We start from the raw sequence: 14725 nt of genomic DNA on the forward strand, positions 1-14725 counted from the left end.
TCCATGCAATGCATATTTCTCTGTCCCTTAGAGATAGAGATCGACTTTGAAGTTGCTCATCTCCGACAGGCTGAGAAAATACGGGAAACTGCATTGTTTAGGCCTACCCAAAATAAATATTCAAGTATCAGAAAATGCAATAATTTGCGGCTTTCAACTCTGTGAAAACTTATACTAGATGAAAACTTACCCTTGTATGCAATGTTGTCGCTAATAGTAAGTACGACACAAGAAAATATGTAAGCAAATGACAAATCACGATCCAGTGTACATGTCAACGTGTCTGACGTCATGTAATAAAATGTGACGTATGGATTTCTGTTTGCTTTGTTGAAAGACGGATCAAGCAATCAAATAACACTCACCCCCCCCCCCCCCCTTTTCCCCAGTGAGAAATATATTTCAAAATGAACAGGGTAATGTTTACTTGGCAAATCATTAATTCGAATATAATATCTTTGTTTTAATCTATTGATAGTATTATTCGACCATACATACAGAGAAAGATATGTTTTACAAAAGTGATATGCATACAAGTATATGCTACTATTGACAACGAGAAAACAACATGTGTATCAAACCGAAGTATCTTATTGTGCACGTTGATTTTCTATTCCAAAGAAAGCTGAAAACAGTGCTTCGATGTAAATTTAGAGAGAGAGAAAAAAATAGTTCCGACATCTGGTTGTCAAGGGGGTGTGTCCCCATACCTAACCAAGTTATACAAAAATAACTTGCGTTCCTCAATTGGAATTTGACCAATCAGAGACAAGGATACAATAAGAATTAAATTATTTTTTTATATTTACATTTTCTTTTCATTTCTGTCGGAGATTTTCCAGTCGTTATTAAAGTCGTACTATATTTATCAAAATTCATACTTATACGCACATCGTTCACTTTCATGAGGAAATGGCTACCATCTCAATTGGTAAAGATATCGAAGACAACAACATTGGAAATGTAAACATTTGTATATATTTCTAAAGGTCTAATAGTATAGTACAAATATTTACTAATTCTTTAAGAGAATATCTACATGTACATGTAATACATCACGCAAAAGATATCCAAAACATACTTAAGCTTTCATTTACAACACACTATATATAATACATAATAATATATATAGATGTATGACATCAAAAATAGTATTACATGAAAACCAATGACATATACAGTGAACATTCATAAAAGGTCACTTTAAATTGTGTTCAAGCTTTAGAACACAATGTAGGGAGCAGATGGACATTTTTCTTTTAAATTCATTGTTTCAACTAGGGTGAACTGAAGTGAAACTAACGATACTTTCACTTCTGTGTTTACCCCCTGCTGCATGTTACGCTTGTCAACATGTACAACAAAGCCATGGTTTACATTTGTATAATCAAATGCGATCAAACATAAACACAGGAATTAATCAGACTGCAAAGTTAATGTACATTCAACGAATTAGGAAATTCATGCTACACGAATTTACGCAGGTGTTGTAGTTAATCCCATGTTACCGAAATTTCCTTAGTTGTGAAAGGACATAAATTGGTATTGATTATAAAGTGGAATAGAATCGCAGCAGTAGAAAACATGAAGAAGAACTATTCAACTGCAGATATGCAACTTGTTAGTAATACTACTGGTCTGTCACCGAGTCCAGTGGAAACATTAACGGCTCTGAAAACCAAGAGGGCTATACGACAGTCATATTCAGCCAGTGACCTCAATTCTATGGACACCTTACCTTCTATAGACTTATGCATGTACCTATTAAGACTAAAATGTAAAACTAGGAAACTAAATTTGGATACTAGGCGTCCTAGTTATATGGAATGGCGAGCGGATTTAAAAAGATACCGTTCGGAATCAATGTATGATCAGGACAGCAACAGAGGTGTTCCAAATGATGAAGATTTCAAGAAAATTAACACATCTCTAAACTGGATTCGTGAAGAATTGGTAAGAAACGTATATGTACAGGACTTGAATGGGTTGACTGCTACACTTAGATGATCAAAGTGCGGTGTAAAACAGATATTACAGAATACATGTTTAGGCATAATGTGAAAGCTGTCCCGACGTTTTCCTTTCAAAACTAATGAAAAATGGGTTTCTTTTTCGAGGAAGCAAATGATTGTCATTATTTCTCAACATGCTTAAAATGAAAATCATGTATGTCTTACTTTAGAACAATCATTGTCAGTTTCACCAAAACATAATTATGAACTTTTTCTAAAATATTAATAACATTTGAAATGTATTTCATGTTTTTAAGATCTATTGTGGTAATATTTTACTTGTGTTATGATCATCAATTACTATGTGCTGTTCCTCGCATACATGTTGAGTTAATTTGTCAAACGTATCTTCCCATCATGTGACACGTTCATTTGCTGTGCACTTCACATTCAAGTTTCTCTAAATTCACTATCGGAAGCATCTGCTTGCAAGAGATGTACATACCCTATAACAGATGATTTTAGCGTTGAGAAAATTTGGTAACCTTTACTTTGAAATATCGGTGCTTCTGTCTGATGGCGAATTATCATTTTACGTCATCTCAATGTCTAGGAATGGGAGATTTAGCGCACTTCTCAGCCCAGTGTCAACATTTAAAAAAAACACAAATAAGAAAAGAAAAAAATACATTCCCCCAAATCACCCAATATGTTGTAGCTTCGAAGTTAATAAATGTTTTCGTCATACCCTACAATAGTTTCATTAACAAATAGAAACTCGTTGCAAAATAAAATGTGTATGCACACCACAATGTATTTTATGAATAATCACGCATTATGTATATTTACATGTACATTTAGATTCCTGAAATTTCGAAATTTAGTATTTTCCATGTCATGTCGTTCTTATAAATGCAATATCATGAAATATACATGTACATGCTAGAGGCTTGCTCGCGTTAAAACAATTTTATATTTAAACAAAGTATGACGTCGGTGCGCGATGAAAAAGAAATTTCATGTTTTTCACCAAAGACGACCAATTCCTAAATAAAACGTCTTACTAAGTCGTAATTTTTGGTGGGTTAAGAGTGTAGGTCCGTTCTTAAAGCAACGGACACACCTCACCGGATAAAGCTAACGAATAATAAAATTGTTAATCTGTTCTCCTCCGTTCCTTTGCGCTTCTTGTCCGTTTCTCTTTCAGCCAACACGTTTCTTGTCCATCGAAGTCCGGTCCGGTCTATCCGCATTTTCAAAACTTGAAATGGCACCACTGCACTCTGGAGTCCGCTTAGATTACGGTAGCTATAAGTCATGCGTTTCTTTTCCAGTACTTGTTCAGTTCGCATCAGTTAATGTCTGGTGGACATGAGTCACGGCCGGACTACTACCGGACACGCAGCGGATCAACCACAGATGTAAAGAAAACCAACCGCATATTTACGGACAAAAACCCCGCATGGAATTAGCGAATAATGGTTGTTAAACGGGGGTCCATGGGACTGGTGCAAGTCCGTTCGTTGAACGTTGAACGAACATAATACCAGTTTTTCATGTACCGGCCCCCATTCGTTTAACCTGGTGATTATCCGTTATTTGGACGGTAATATCCGTTTGTAGAGCCTTCGAAAATCTCTAGATTGAGACAGGGTTTCTACCTGGGAATTTTTGGACGATCTGCTCTATTTTTAGCATTGTCAATGACAGAGGGGGGTGAGGATCTTGTAGCCTTTCCCCGTGCCCTGCCGTAACCCTTCCCAACACCGATAGACCTTCCTTTTGGAGGCATCATGAAAATATGTCAGCGAGAGTGATAAGTCTGAAAAGATATATATCCACTTTTAAACACGTATTGCCGGTCACATGAACGACACAAGTCCGTTCGTCTAACGTTGTAAAAACGTCATTTCAGTTTCTCATTTGTCCCACGTTCGTTTAATCCGGTTCTTGTCCATTATACAGACGCTGATATCCGTTTTTAATTGCCCGGTACATGTCTAGTAACCGTGCGGTTATTATACGTTTCATATATCGATCGCAGAAACTCCGGGCAGCGGTAGGAACGACTTTCATCAACGGACAGCATTATGTTATTTACGTCACAATTATTTTTATCCGTGCGACGTCCGTTTATGCTACATTGAACTGGTAAGGTGTGACTGTTCCTCTGAATTAGTATATAGAGATTTAGTGTATATTCACATATAAGCAGTTTTAAAAATGAAATGTGTCTCTTATCTGTTTCGCATGCCCTTATTTCTTGAAGTTTTCCGGTGCAAAATTTTAATGTATAGCCTTGAAAGTTATCAGACGATACAATACCACCACAGCTAAAGATTGATTGAATATTGTTTAACGTCTCTCACTCGGGAATCTTTCAATCATATGGAGACGTCACCACTGCTGGTGAAGGGCTGCAAAATCTAGGTATATGCTCGGCGCTTACGGTCATTGAGCAGAAATGGATTTTTATCGTGCCACACCTGCTGTGATACGGGACCTCGGTTTTTACGATCCCCACAGGAAAGAAAAGGTGCTGACAAGTCTGTGAATAAGAACGTAACATATTTACATGTAGCTGATGTGCAAATCCAAATTTCCCCTGTCACATTTAATCGCATCGAATGACCTCTTTCTATATGCAAGAGAAATCCTGGACTTTATTTTCCATTTGAAAAGAATACTACATGTATAAAGACCAAATCGAAATTACTATTATGACGAAATTATTGCAACAATTTGAAAATGGTTTCATATAATTAGTCTAAGATCGTGTTGAACTTTTGGGCTTAATAATAAGTTCGTGTTTCAAAAAGCGCTCACCTATGCACTGCATTATCACATTTACCAGTGCGTAAACATGAACTACATTGTAGATTGATATGTTATTAGTAACCATTCCAACAGATATTTTTGTGGTTTGTTTTTCAATTAATATAAGTACATTTAACGTCGTTTGTATGAATATGAACTATTGTATGACACATTGCTTCAGCTGTTTATGCTCTTTGTGTCTCGCAGGTAAAGATGAGAAAACAGGACCAAGACTTAGCACGTCAGTTCCTTTCAATCCACAGCGACATACAGGAACTGAGATTAGAATGGAGCTGGAGATGTCATGAACTGACGCTACAAAATGCCGTCATGGATTTCCAGGAAGTGGACGAAATCAAGCGAATTTCTGATCTGCCACTCGTTACGGATACGGAAATGGCACTATTAGATATAGGACTTACTAAAATGAACTTATGTCACCGAAAATACTCAGTGATGTAGCAAATGAATTGTGTGCCACTTAGAACACATCCGCTCTTACGGGTCATAAGATAATCTGTGTTCATTTCCAATGGCATTGTTAAACTCTGGGGGAATACTCCGTAAGCGATGTAACACGTATCAAGGAATTCCAGGTGTACTAAAAGATGCAACAGCCCCGTCCCTATTCAATATAAGGTTCAAGGGATCCAAAGTGTACTAAAAGATTAAAAAAAAAAAACGTCCCTATTCATAATAAGTTTCAAGGGTAGAAGATTAAAAAACACGTCCCTATTCATTATAAGTTTCAAGGCCCGGGTATGGATTGACAATTATTCAGCCACGTCCGAAGCTCTGGTCAGCTCAATGAATTGTTTCATGTACATTACAACTCTAATATCATTATTTGAAGGAAGACTGTAAAAGGTTCCACGATTCAGAAACGTCACTTCGTCTAGTAGTATATAGTTGTCGACTGCGTTCGAGGGCAATAGGGAATTTGTTTGACCCAAGGGACAAACAAAACAGCTATTGTCCAAGGGCACAGGCCTGCTTGTTTTTGTTATACACTTTCATTCTTTTAGGTTGTTTTTTATTTCTAGATGCACATATTTTGTTGACATTGACCTTTTAACAGGACAGTGTATTTGCATACATTTATCCCCGTATACACTTGGAAAAGAAAACATACATGCACCCAAAATGTATATTTTTCGTGTTTCTGCTCGCTTCTTATCTAAGGAATTCTGTATTTCATTTCGTAAACGTAGAGAACTTTATTAAGGTATGAGGAAGTAAGTAGCGTATAATTGATGTGAAATTTTAATTGACAGGTCCGAAATCTTCCACACTAGTCTGAATTTCGCTGCTGTCATAGGCGAGAAACGACTCCGTGACCTGGACCGGTAAATGTCCTAGTAAAAATAAACAGGTGAAATCAAGAGAACGATGACGTATATCTTTATTATGTTTAGAACCTGTGACTTGAAATTTGGCATGCAAGTAGTTAAAACATTAATCTATGCAAGGAGATCGGCAAATTACGATATCGCACCTAGTTTAAGATTTTTTAGGCATTTGAAGCGAGTGGTTAGTTTTTTATCTGGGTCAGAGTTAGACCCCTTTCTATATTTATGGTATCACAGGGTTCGGGCCCAAAACGGGCTTAGCCCCTGTGAATCTACTGGATGGATTATGTATTACGATGAACAGTTTCGACTGAGAATGGCGTAAACCCTTCTCAAGATTGGTGAACGGTAAATAGTGATCTCTATGTACTATACATGACACCCCCCCCCCCTTCCAATAAACCGGCCATCAATGTTTCTCAACACAAATGCTTTGACTACAATTTCAAGGGTGCATGTTGCAAGTGGCATTGCGGGAATGCTCACCGCTGACTGAAATGTAACGGCAAGCACCTATCCATATCATGTATAAACTCCAATGCACCTGGTTAGAATAGGTCCTCAGTACCCCTTGCTTTTCGTCAAAGACGACTGAATGGGGCGGTCTTTCGCAAGAGACCGCAAAAATCAAGGTTCCGTGTTACAGCAGGTATGGCACGATATAGATTCCTTCCTGGTCAAAGTCCGTAAGCGCCGAGCATGGGTCTAAATTTTGCAGCCCTTCACCGGCAATGGTGACGTCTCCATATGAGTGAAAAGTTCTCGAGAGGGACGTTAAACAAGATACAACCAACCGATGCACCTCCGAGCCAACCGTTAGCTATATTTCAAACTACTCCTTTCGGCACTCACCTCGAACTACAATAACGTATTTCACACCACAGTTGAACCCTTACACAAACTCACAAAGCAGGCGTAATCAAACGGCTTCGAACCCTGGCCAACACCAAAAACACATGCTTCATTGGTCATTCCCCCATAATTATTGATGCCTTGGATACATATTTAACTCAATATCTAGATCGCGTCTCGACTGATGTATTAAAAAGGGGTCTATATCACGGTTTTCGAATGGAATATTTGGGTTCACGAATCGCGGTATTTTCAATAACAAAAAATATCGTGGTACCGTCAGTCTCTGATCATGAGCAGGTCCTTCTGGACAATATTCTCAGTGAAGTGAATGCTGGCCGTATGCCCTGTTTAAGTCCATAAAATGTACATTGTACATGCATCATCAAACGGTGACCACATAAATCAAGCATGACCATGAGTGCATCAAGCCAAAGTCGACATCAAAAATGACGCCCGCTTACTTATAATAGCTTTTAGGAATATACATTGACAAAGTCCTAAAACTCAAACTATTACACCATGGGGCCTGCCATAAACAAATTCCGTCTCTCGGAGCTAGAGGCTTTAGTTGGTAAGCTCAATTATTTTGCAGGACAATGCCAGGAAGTCGGGCATTCAATAGAAGGTTTTACAATGCCATGTCAGGGTTATACAGACATTACCACCATATCAGACTTACGAAATACTTGCGTCCAGACGTGTATACTTGGCTTGAGTTTTTAGACTATTTTAATTGTATCGTATACTTTCCGGACAACGAATGGGCTACACCAGACACCTTAAAACTCTTTACAGCTAGCGCATGATCAGCCAACCTTGTATGTTGTGGGAGTTACTTTCAGAGGCAATGGGTTCGTGTATCGTGGTCATTTGCATGGTCAAACAACCCAGTTTTGCGGTAGTTAACATTTAAGAACTGGTATCAATTAATTTGACGTTTATGGTATGCTAAAAGGCATATTACATGTTGACATCAATGTACTCGTACACATCGTAAGTAAACAGTCTGCAAATTCACTTAGTGTTGTGGAATTTATTAGGTCATTGGTTAAAATGACTTTAGAGCACAATATTCAATTTAAAGCAGAGCACATCTCAGGTAAATCGATGATCGTTATTTCTGATGCCATATTTCGTAAACAGTGGGACGTCCTGTGTATAGTGGTACCACAAGCAGAACTACACCCTCAGTCCATCCCCGTCCAATTCCAGACGATGCTCTCAGAAGTCATATCCATAAATTAATAAACGCGCCATTAGCAACCAATACCAAACTATCATATGATGTAGGCATTCAGACTTGTGAAACATTCCACAGCCTACATAACCTACAACAGTCATGTCCGCCACCTGATACGCACATTACACGATTCATTGCTTATCTGTCCCTTACCGGTGACAAATACTCAACTGCTCAATTATGTATTGCAGCCATAAGTTGTTTACGTTAAAACATTTCACTATGTCGTTCCTACTGATCCCTTTCTCATGAAATAAGCAACTACAGGGTATACAAAGAACACTTAAACATAAAGATACTCGGCTGCCCATAACATTACAATTCCAACATTATAAACTGCATGTTGTAGTACGTATGAAACCAAGTTGTTTACACCTGTCTTTACACTAGCGTTTTATGTCAAGTATATTACAGTTCCATGACATTTGTTACATCAGACCGAACTCCAACTCATTATCAAACGTTCTAAGACAGACCAGTCGAGCGTTGGAACAATCCTTTACATTCTGACATCTAACGGCGTAACATAAACATATCCTTTTGCAGCTACATGTATACAAAAGTACATGAAATACATCCTTCCAAAACAGGCCCTTTGTTTATTCATTTTGAGGGACAGCCTCTGACTCGCTATCAATTTATTGCATCATTAACTCGATGTCTTGATATCTTTGGGATTTGCAGCACCAGTTATGACCCTCACTGCAGCAACTATATCCTTGTTATGCAAGGTGTTTACGGTGATGTCATTCAAGCACGTGGGCGATGGCGTTCACATGTTTCGTACATATATTCGTTAATTTATTTGTGTGTGTGTGTTCACGTGAAATTGTAATATATTTACCTAGCTAACGCAGACCAGCATACTTAGGGTATATCCTGATTTTGAATTGTTGGATCTTCCATCTTCAAAAGAGCAGCCATGTGTGCGGTTTCAAAAGAAAACTCGGGGTGGGATGGGATAGGGTTGGTCTCAATCTACAAAATGTTTCCATTTGTTGGCAGGAATATAGCGGCATGAAACTAAAATACCATATCCCAAAACTGTCAGCATTGTTAGATTAGACGATCCTCCTCAATTTCTCATAATCGATTTCACTACTCTAATCCAGCCTCAGGTAAAGAGACAATCTGTCGCGTTCTTTTCTGATGCATAAAAGGTCAGTGACAAAATAAAACATGCATTATAAATGGCAATGTTGATGAACTCCAATCCCTGAATTGGCAAAATTGCCAGTCATTTACTTTAGGACTAAACCTTTAAATCTTCATTGAAAAAAGCACTGGTTAGTCTCATGTACATATTATACATGTTTACTGTTTATATTGAGTCGTTATTGTATTCAGTGAAGCAAATATTAGTTTAAAGTATTTTATTTTGGTTTGTGTTGGTGGATGTGGTTGGATCTAACATTTCAAATAAAATTACAGGCATATCTAGACATTTTGAAACATTAATCCTGGTAACCTTATAATCCTTAAAAATTTGATGTACGGTATACAAATTTCGTGTCAGTGCACTGGTTGAACGTAATATTCAAAAGAACATGTCAGAATATCGTGGTTTCAATAAAAAATCATCCTCAATTAGCGCATGTACATGTGACAACTTCTGATGATGTTATCTTAGTAGTATTCTTTAATATAACAATAATTAGTTAACTTAATATTTACGTCTTGTCTTTATATCGCATTATGTTTTTTTAAAGAACGAATTGAAATCTTCCGCTTCCAATGGGTAGTTGAAGCAAGTTTCAAGTTTCTTTATTTCCGTGAGCCATGCGGCTCATTGGACTTAATTACATACAATACAGTTTTAAAATATAACAACATACAGTATATGGAGAGTGCATAAACTTAAATAACATTCCAAAGTGATATTGTTTAACATGCAATCATAAGCAAAACCCTAGAATCGAGATTCTGTTGCCGAATACTGAATACCGCGTGACTATATCAACTTTAGACTGATTATTTAGAAACAAGTCAATGTCTACCTCACATGTTACACGACTGAAAAAAGATGATGTATAATATTTGTAAACAAATTACTTTGTTGACTTTGGTTTCTAAGCTGTGATTTTTGTGTACATATACGTAATATGTACCTACTCAAAACCCTGCTTTATCAACGTTACATTTCTGTGATTTAGACGTATTGTACTGTTTATTCCTGATAGAACTACCCCGGTATGTCCTGAATATGAGAACGTTCACATAAACAAAAAAATTAGTTTGTATATTGTTTCATGTCCTATTCCAGAATTTTTCAGTCATGTAGGGACGTCACCAGTTTTATGTTTAAGTGCCACAAATGTTTACCATTGCATAGCGCTCAAGACTGTAGCAGTACGCCAACGCCTCTATCAGAAATACCCGTGACTTTCGCTTCTTATTCGGGGTGCTTGGCGAAAACTCAAACTCCGTGCTCTAAATTAAACTCATACTCAAACGAGAAGGTTATAAAACTTGTATCGAATCATTCTCGTACTCAAATGGAGTACATGCTCAAGATTTTCAAATACGCTTCGGAGATTGCTCAGAGTTGTACTTAAAACAAACATGGCTTGAGTATGTGTACGGTGAAAGTTTTACAATCTCCAGGCCAGTAGTGTTTGTTATGCCATAAGTAGTTCTATTCATATGCATGTACAAGTGCCTAATGGCGTTGGTTTGTCCGTATCTCCCTGTATGATTGTGGAGAGCTAGCGCCTAATGGCGTTGGTTTGTCTGGAGAGCTAGCGCCTAATGGTGTTGGTTTGTCCGTATCTCCCTGTATGATCGCAGAGAGCTAGCGCCTAATGGCGTTGGTTTGTCTGGAGAGCTAGCGCCTAATGGTGTTGGTTTGTCCGTATCTCCCTGTATGATCGCGGAGAGCTAGCGCCTAATGGTGTTGGTTTATCTGTATCTCCCTGTATGATCGCGGAGAGCTAGCGCCTAATGACGTTGGTTTGTCTGGAGAGCTAGCGCCTAATGACGTTGGTTTGTCCGTATATCCCTGTATGATCGCGGAGAGCTAGCGCCTAATGGCGTTGGTTTATCAGTATCTCCCTGTATGATCGGGGCCGTCTATATGATGTTATCTGTAACTATGCGCTCTATGGACAGGTTACTAGTATCTAAACATGCCTTTTCATTGCATCATACAACTGAGTACCGGTGATATACTTTCTCTACTATGAAAACTACATGTACTAACCAGTGAATTAATATTTTACAACACATCGACTGATTTCAGGTACATGTATGATTTGTCAAAATATAGAAATAAATTATGTTGTCATGAAAGAAATTGAACATTCACGATAACATTTGAAATTTCCTTCAATTACCTGCTATTTTTAGATTAAAAGAAAACTGACGATTACTACCGGGCATTAACATGCAATCGTGAATTGATGATTAACTTCTGCGTGCATACATGGACCTATCTCTCTCTATAATGAAATAAATGTGCTTGTATTTAACATTGTTTGTATACTAAATGCACTGGAGAAATGTTTACTCCCATTTCTAAAACTGAGTTCATTGACATTGCATTTCAATGGATTGCTGTGAGAAACATAGCAGGCTCCTAGCTTTGGATAGACTAGCATTTAGTGAATGTAAAGACAGCATATCTAATTACCTGAAACGCAGAGAGTGACAGACACAAAATGGATTCGCTTAAATTTTGCTATTCACCATTGATCACTGTTTCATCAATTACACTCTTTATCTTTGCGATATAGCACATTATGCCCCCAACAAATTCTGACAATTTACTACAGATGTAAAAGCAATTGAAAAGGGAGAGAACTGTAATTCAAAACGCCGTTCAAATGCAATTTAGTTCTCCTTTCAAAAGATTACATTCTAAAAGTTTATACTTTCTACAATCATTTCATGTATGTAAGGAAGATGTGAATTAACGAATCATGATATAATATAACTGTTTCTTTTCAATAAAGATATCACTTCAACACTTCTGAGGTTACACCAACTTAGATTGTACTTTGATAAATCGTCCGTTCGCTTTCCGCCTATGTTTTTGAAGCCTAGGTCTGTAGTCTATGTAGTCAGAATATTCCCACGGATCATCATATTCATAAATCTGCTTGTACTCATGATACGATCGATAGCCACGTGGTGAATAGTCTCTGGTTATTGGTTGGTATTGATGAATTTTCTCGTAACCATGGTATCTGGCCTCGTGACCATGATTGTAGAAATGAACGCGATGATTTGGACCAATCCCATAAGACCTTCTGTGCTCTGCGCTCTGTCCTGATTTGCTTACGTGACCTCGAAATTCTGGTACCATAATCTGCTTGACTTCCTCTGAAATCTGAGGTTTGCTTTCAGATTTGAACAATTTGGAAAGAGGTTGTAAATCGTTTATGCTAAAAGTAAATCGAGGGATTTTATTTTATTTAATGCTAATCAAAGTCAAACTTCTACTGCCGTTAATTTCCCTCAATTGAATTTCTTCATAGAATGAATGATACATTATCAATATTAATCAATGATATATTGTGGAAAATACGGATAAAAAATTCAAACTTACATCTTCGTGTCCTTCTTACATGTATTGAGGTATTTCAATGCCTGAAGTCTCGTGTACATTGACATTGAATTGTAAACTCAATATTCAGTTTTGAGAAATGAATGTCGTGTGCTGAAGATTGCTGAAAAGAATCGTTCAGGCGTTTGAATAACTACAACATAAGTAAAGAGATTGTCTACAAAGATTCGTGGTAACCATTCATATCAAAGAGTGACTGTGATGTAATGTTCAAGTATTTAATGACCCATTCATATTTTTGTCTGTATTTAAATTGCAAGAGATCAGAGATTGAACATTTTCACTACCTGTATGATGTGTTATGACATTTGTTTTACATAGTTTGCTAACTTGTGTAATTGAAATTACATTGCAAAATGTTCGCTACATTTATGAAGAAAGACCGACCACTCGTACACTGAACTGAAACTTGATCAGAACCAGACACACGCCGACATTCAGAACAATGAAAAGTAAGGGTATACGGAACGTAGCAATGTTTTCCAAAGTGAAAGGGGGTGGGCAGTCGTCGGAGAAGTTGATCTCACAAAAAAGGGATTCGTAATTCTGCCCAAACTTCGTAATCCTAAACAATGGGGGTGGGGTGCAGGCGTTCACCCCTCAGTCATCATCGCTAGCCAAAGGTTTTCGGTCCACTTCGCTCCCCATATTGGGAGTGGACCGAAAACCCTTGGCTAGCGAAGATGCCCTTTCAGTACACGTGTTCATTTCACCGATTCAAGCTTACATTTCCACAACCATTCAATACTATTTCTTCTTCTTTTAAAAGAAAGGGGGGGGGGGACCATCCAGTGAATCAAATTTTGCATGTAAAAATAACGGGAAAAGCACTTTGTCAACAAGAATGGAACAGGATATCATTATATATATATTCTATATATGAATGAATAAATCGATACTTTCCTGACTATATTTGACCACGGAGTACAAACACTGCGCAATCAGCCCAAATCCTTTATTTACATACTTGTATCCCGTGTGTACCCTTACATGCCTTCCTTGGAATCGTCATGACTACCTTCATTACATATTATAGTCCTGAGATTTAGAACATTCCCCTAATTTAACTTTTCAAATTCACACCTTGTTAATAAATATTACTAACATAGTCGCTGGAAAAGTACACTGTACGTGTATGTTACTGAGGGGGGGGGGGGGGGGTTAGAAAAATTTAAGAAAGCACTTCAGGGTTACACATGTACCAACTTTCAAAAATAGATTGAAATAGATTTGGTATTTATATTTACTTAATTTGAAATAAAGATATTTCCTAGACTAATCCTTTAATTGAAATCCAAGTCAGAAAGCCATTGTTTTTACAGAAGGGTGTAAAGTATTACTTATTTCTTACACGCCATTTCCAATAAAATACATTTTGAACATATGTTCTTCTTGACAAAATGTATGTGTATATATTTGGATAAGATGGTTTGAATTTTATAACAAGGAAATCTGTACATGCATAAATGAATGCCTCGAAACAAAATACATGTATGTCCAAATATGTCCAGTGCAAAGGCTTGGGATTTTCTCCGAGGCAAACGTGCATTAAGATTAAGATAAAAAAGCAGATAAAACTTTGTACATGTAGCTTATACTTGTTTCAGATCATCTTTGTAAGAAGTAAAAATCTTTAATGACCTTGCAAAGATTATTCTATAAGAGCATAGATTCAGATAAATGATTGTAGTCAAAAGGTTTATGAAGTGGCTCATTTTAGGTGAAGTGTCACGTACAACCCCCGTTTCACTGCTTAAGGTCTTATAACAGCAATTAATGATAATCTATTTGCGTTTTTGGAGTCGTTGAGATTAACGAGAATTAGGTATAGGAATAAGCCGATTTGTTATATTGTACATTTAGTAACGACGCTGAATTTATGTATAAAAAATCTAGATTCCATATGTTCAAATGATTAATTATATTGTAACAAAGCAGGTAGGTAAAA

At 37.2% G+C, this 14725-nt stretch overlaps 2 protein-coding genes across 2 annotated transcripts; one reads left to right on the forward strand and one right to left on the reverse strand.

Moving 5' to 3' along the window:
- The first annotated feature begins 1349 nt into the window (after nucleotides 1-1349).
- On the forward strand, nucleotides 1350-6146 carry LOC125646957 (protein FAM167A-like). The gene is made up of 2 exons (XM_048873619.2): nucleotides 1350-1953; nucleotides 4977-6146. The coding sequence occupies exons 1-2, from the start codon at nucleotides 1585-1587 to the stop codon at nucleotides 5229-5231; spliced, it is 624 nt and encodes a 207-aa protein (XP_048729576.2). The 5' UTR covers nucleotides 1350-1584; the 3' UTR covers nucleotides 5232-6146.
- Nucleotides 6147-11717: 5571 nt separating this feature from the next.
- On the reverse strand, nucleotides 11718-12896 carry LOC125648205 (uncharacterized). The gene is made up of 2 exons (XM_048875169.2): nucleotides 12760-12896; nucleotides 11718-12595 (listed from the first exon to the last, which is right to left on the reverse strand). Exons 1-2 carry the CDS (start codon nucleotides 12822-12824, stop codon nucleotides 12187-12189), a joined length of 474 nt encoding a protein of 157 aa, XP_048731126.1. The 5' UTR covers nucleotides 12825-12896; the 3' UTR covers nucleotides 11718-12186.
- Between the last annotated feature and the right edge of the window lie 1829 nt (nucleotides 12897-14725).

The sequence above is a fragment of the Ostrea edulis genome, chromosome 6 (genome assembly GCF_947568905.1).
Source record: "Ostrea edulis chromosome 6, xbOstEdul1.1, whole genome shotgun sequence".
In the NCBI taxonomy this organism is placed as follows: Eukaryota; Metazoa; Mollusca; class Bivalvia; order Ostreida; family Ostreidae; genus Ostrea; species Ostrea edulis.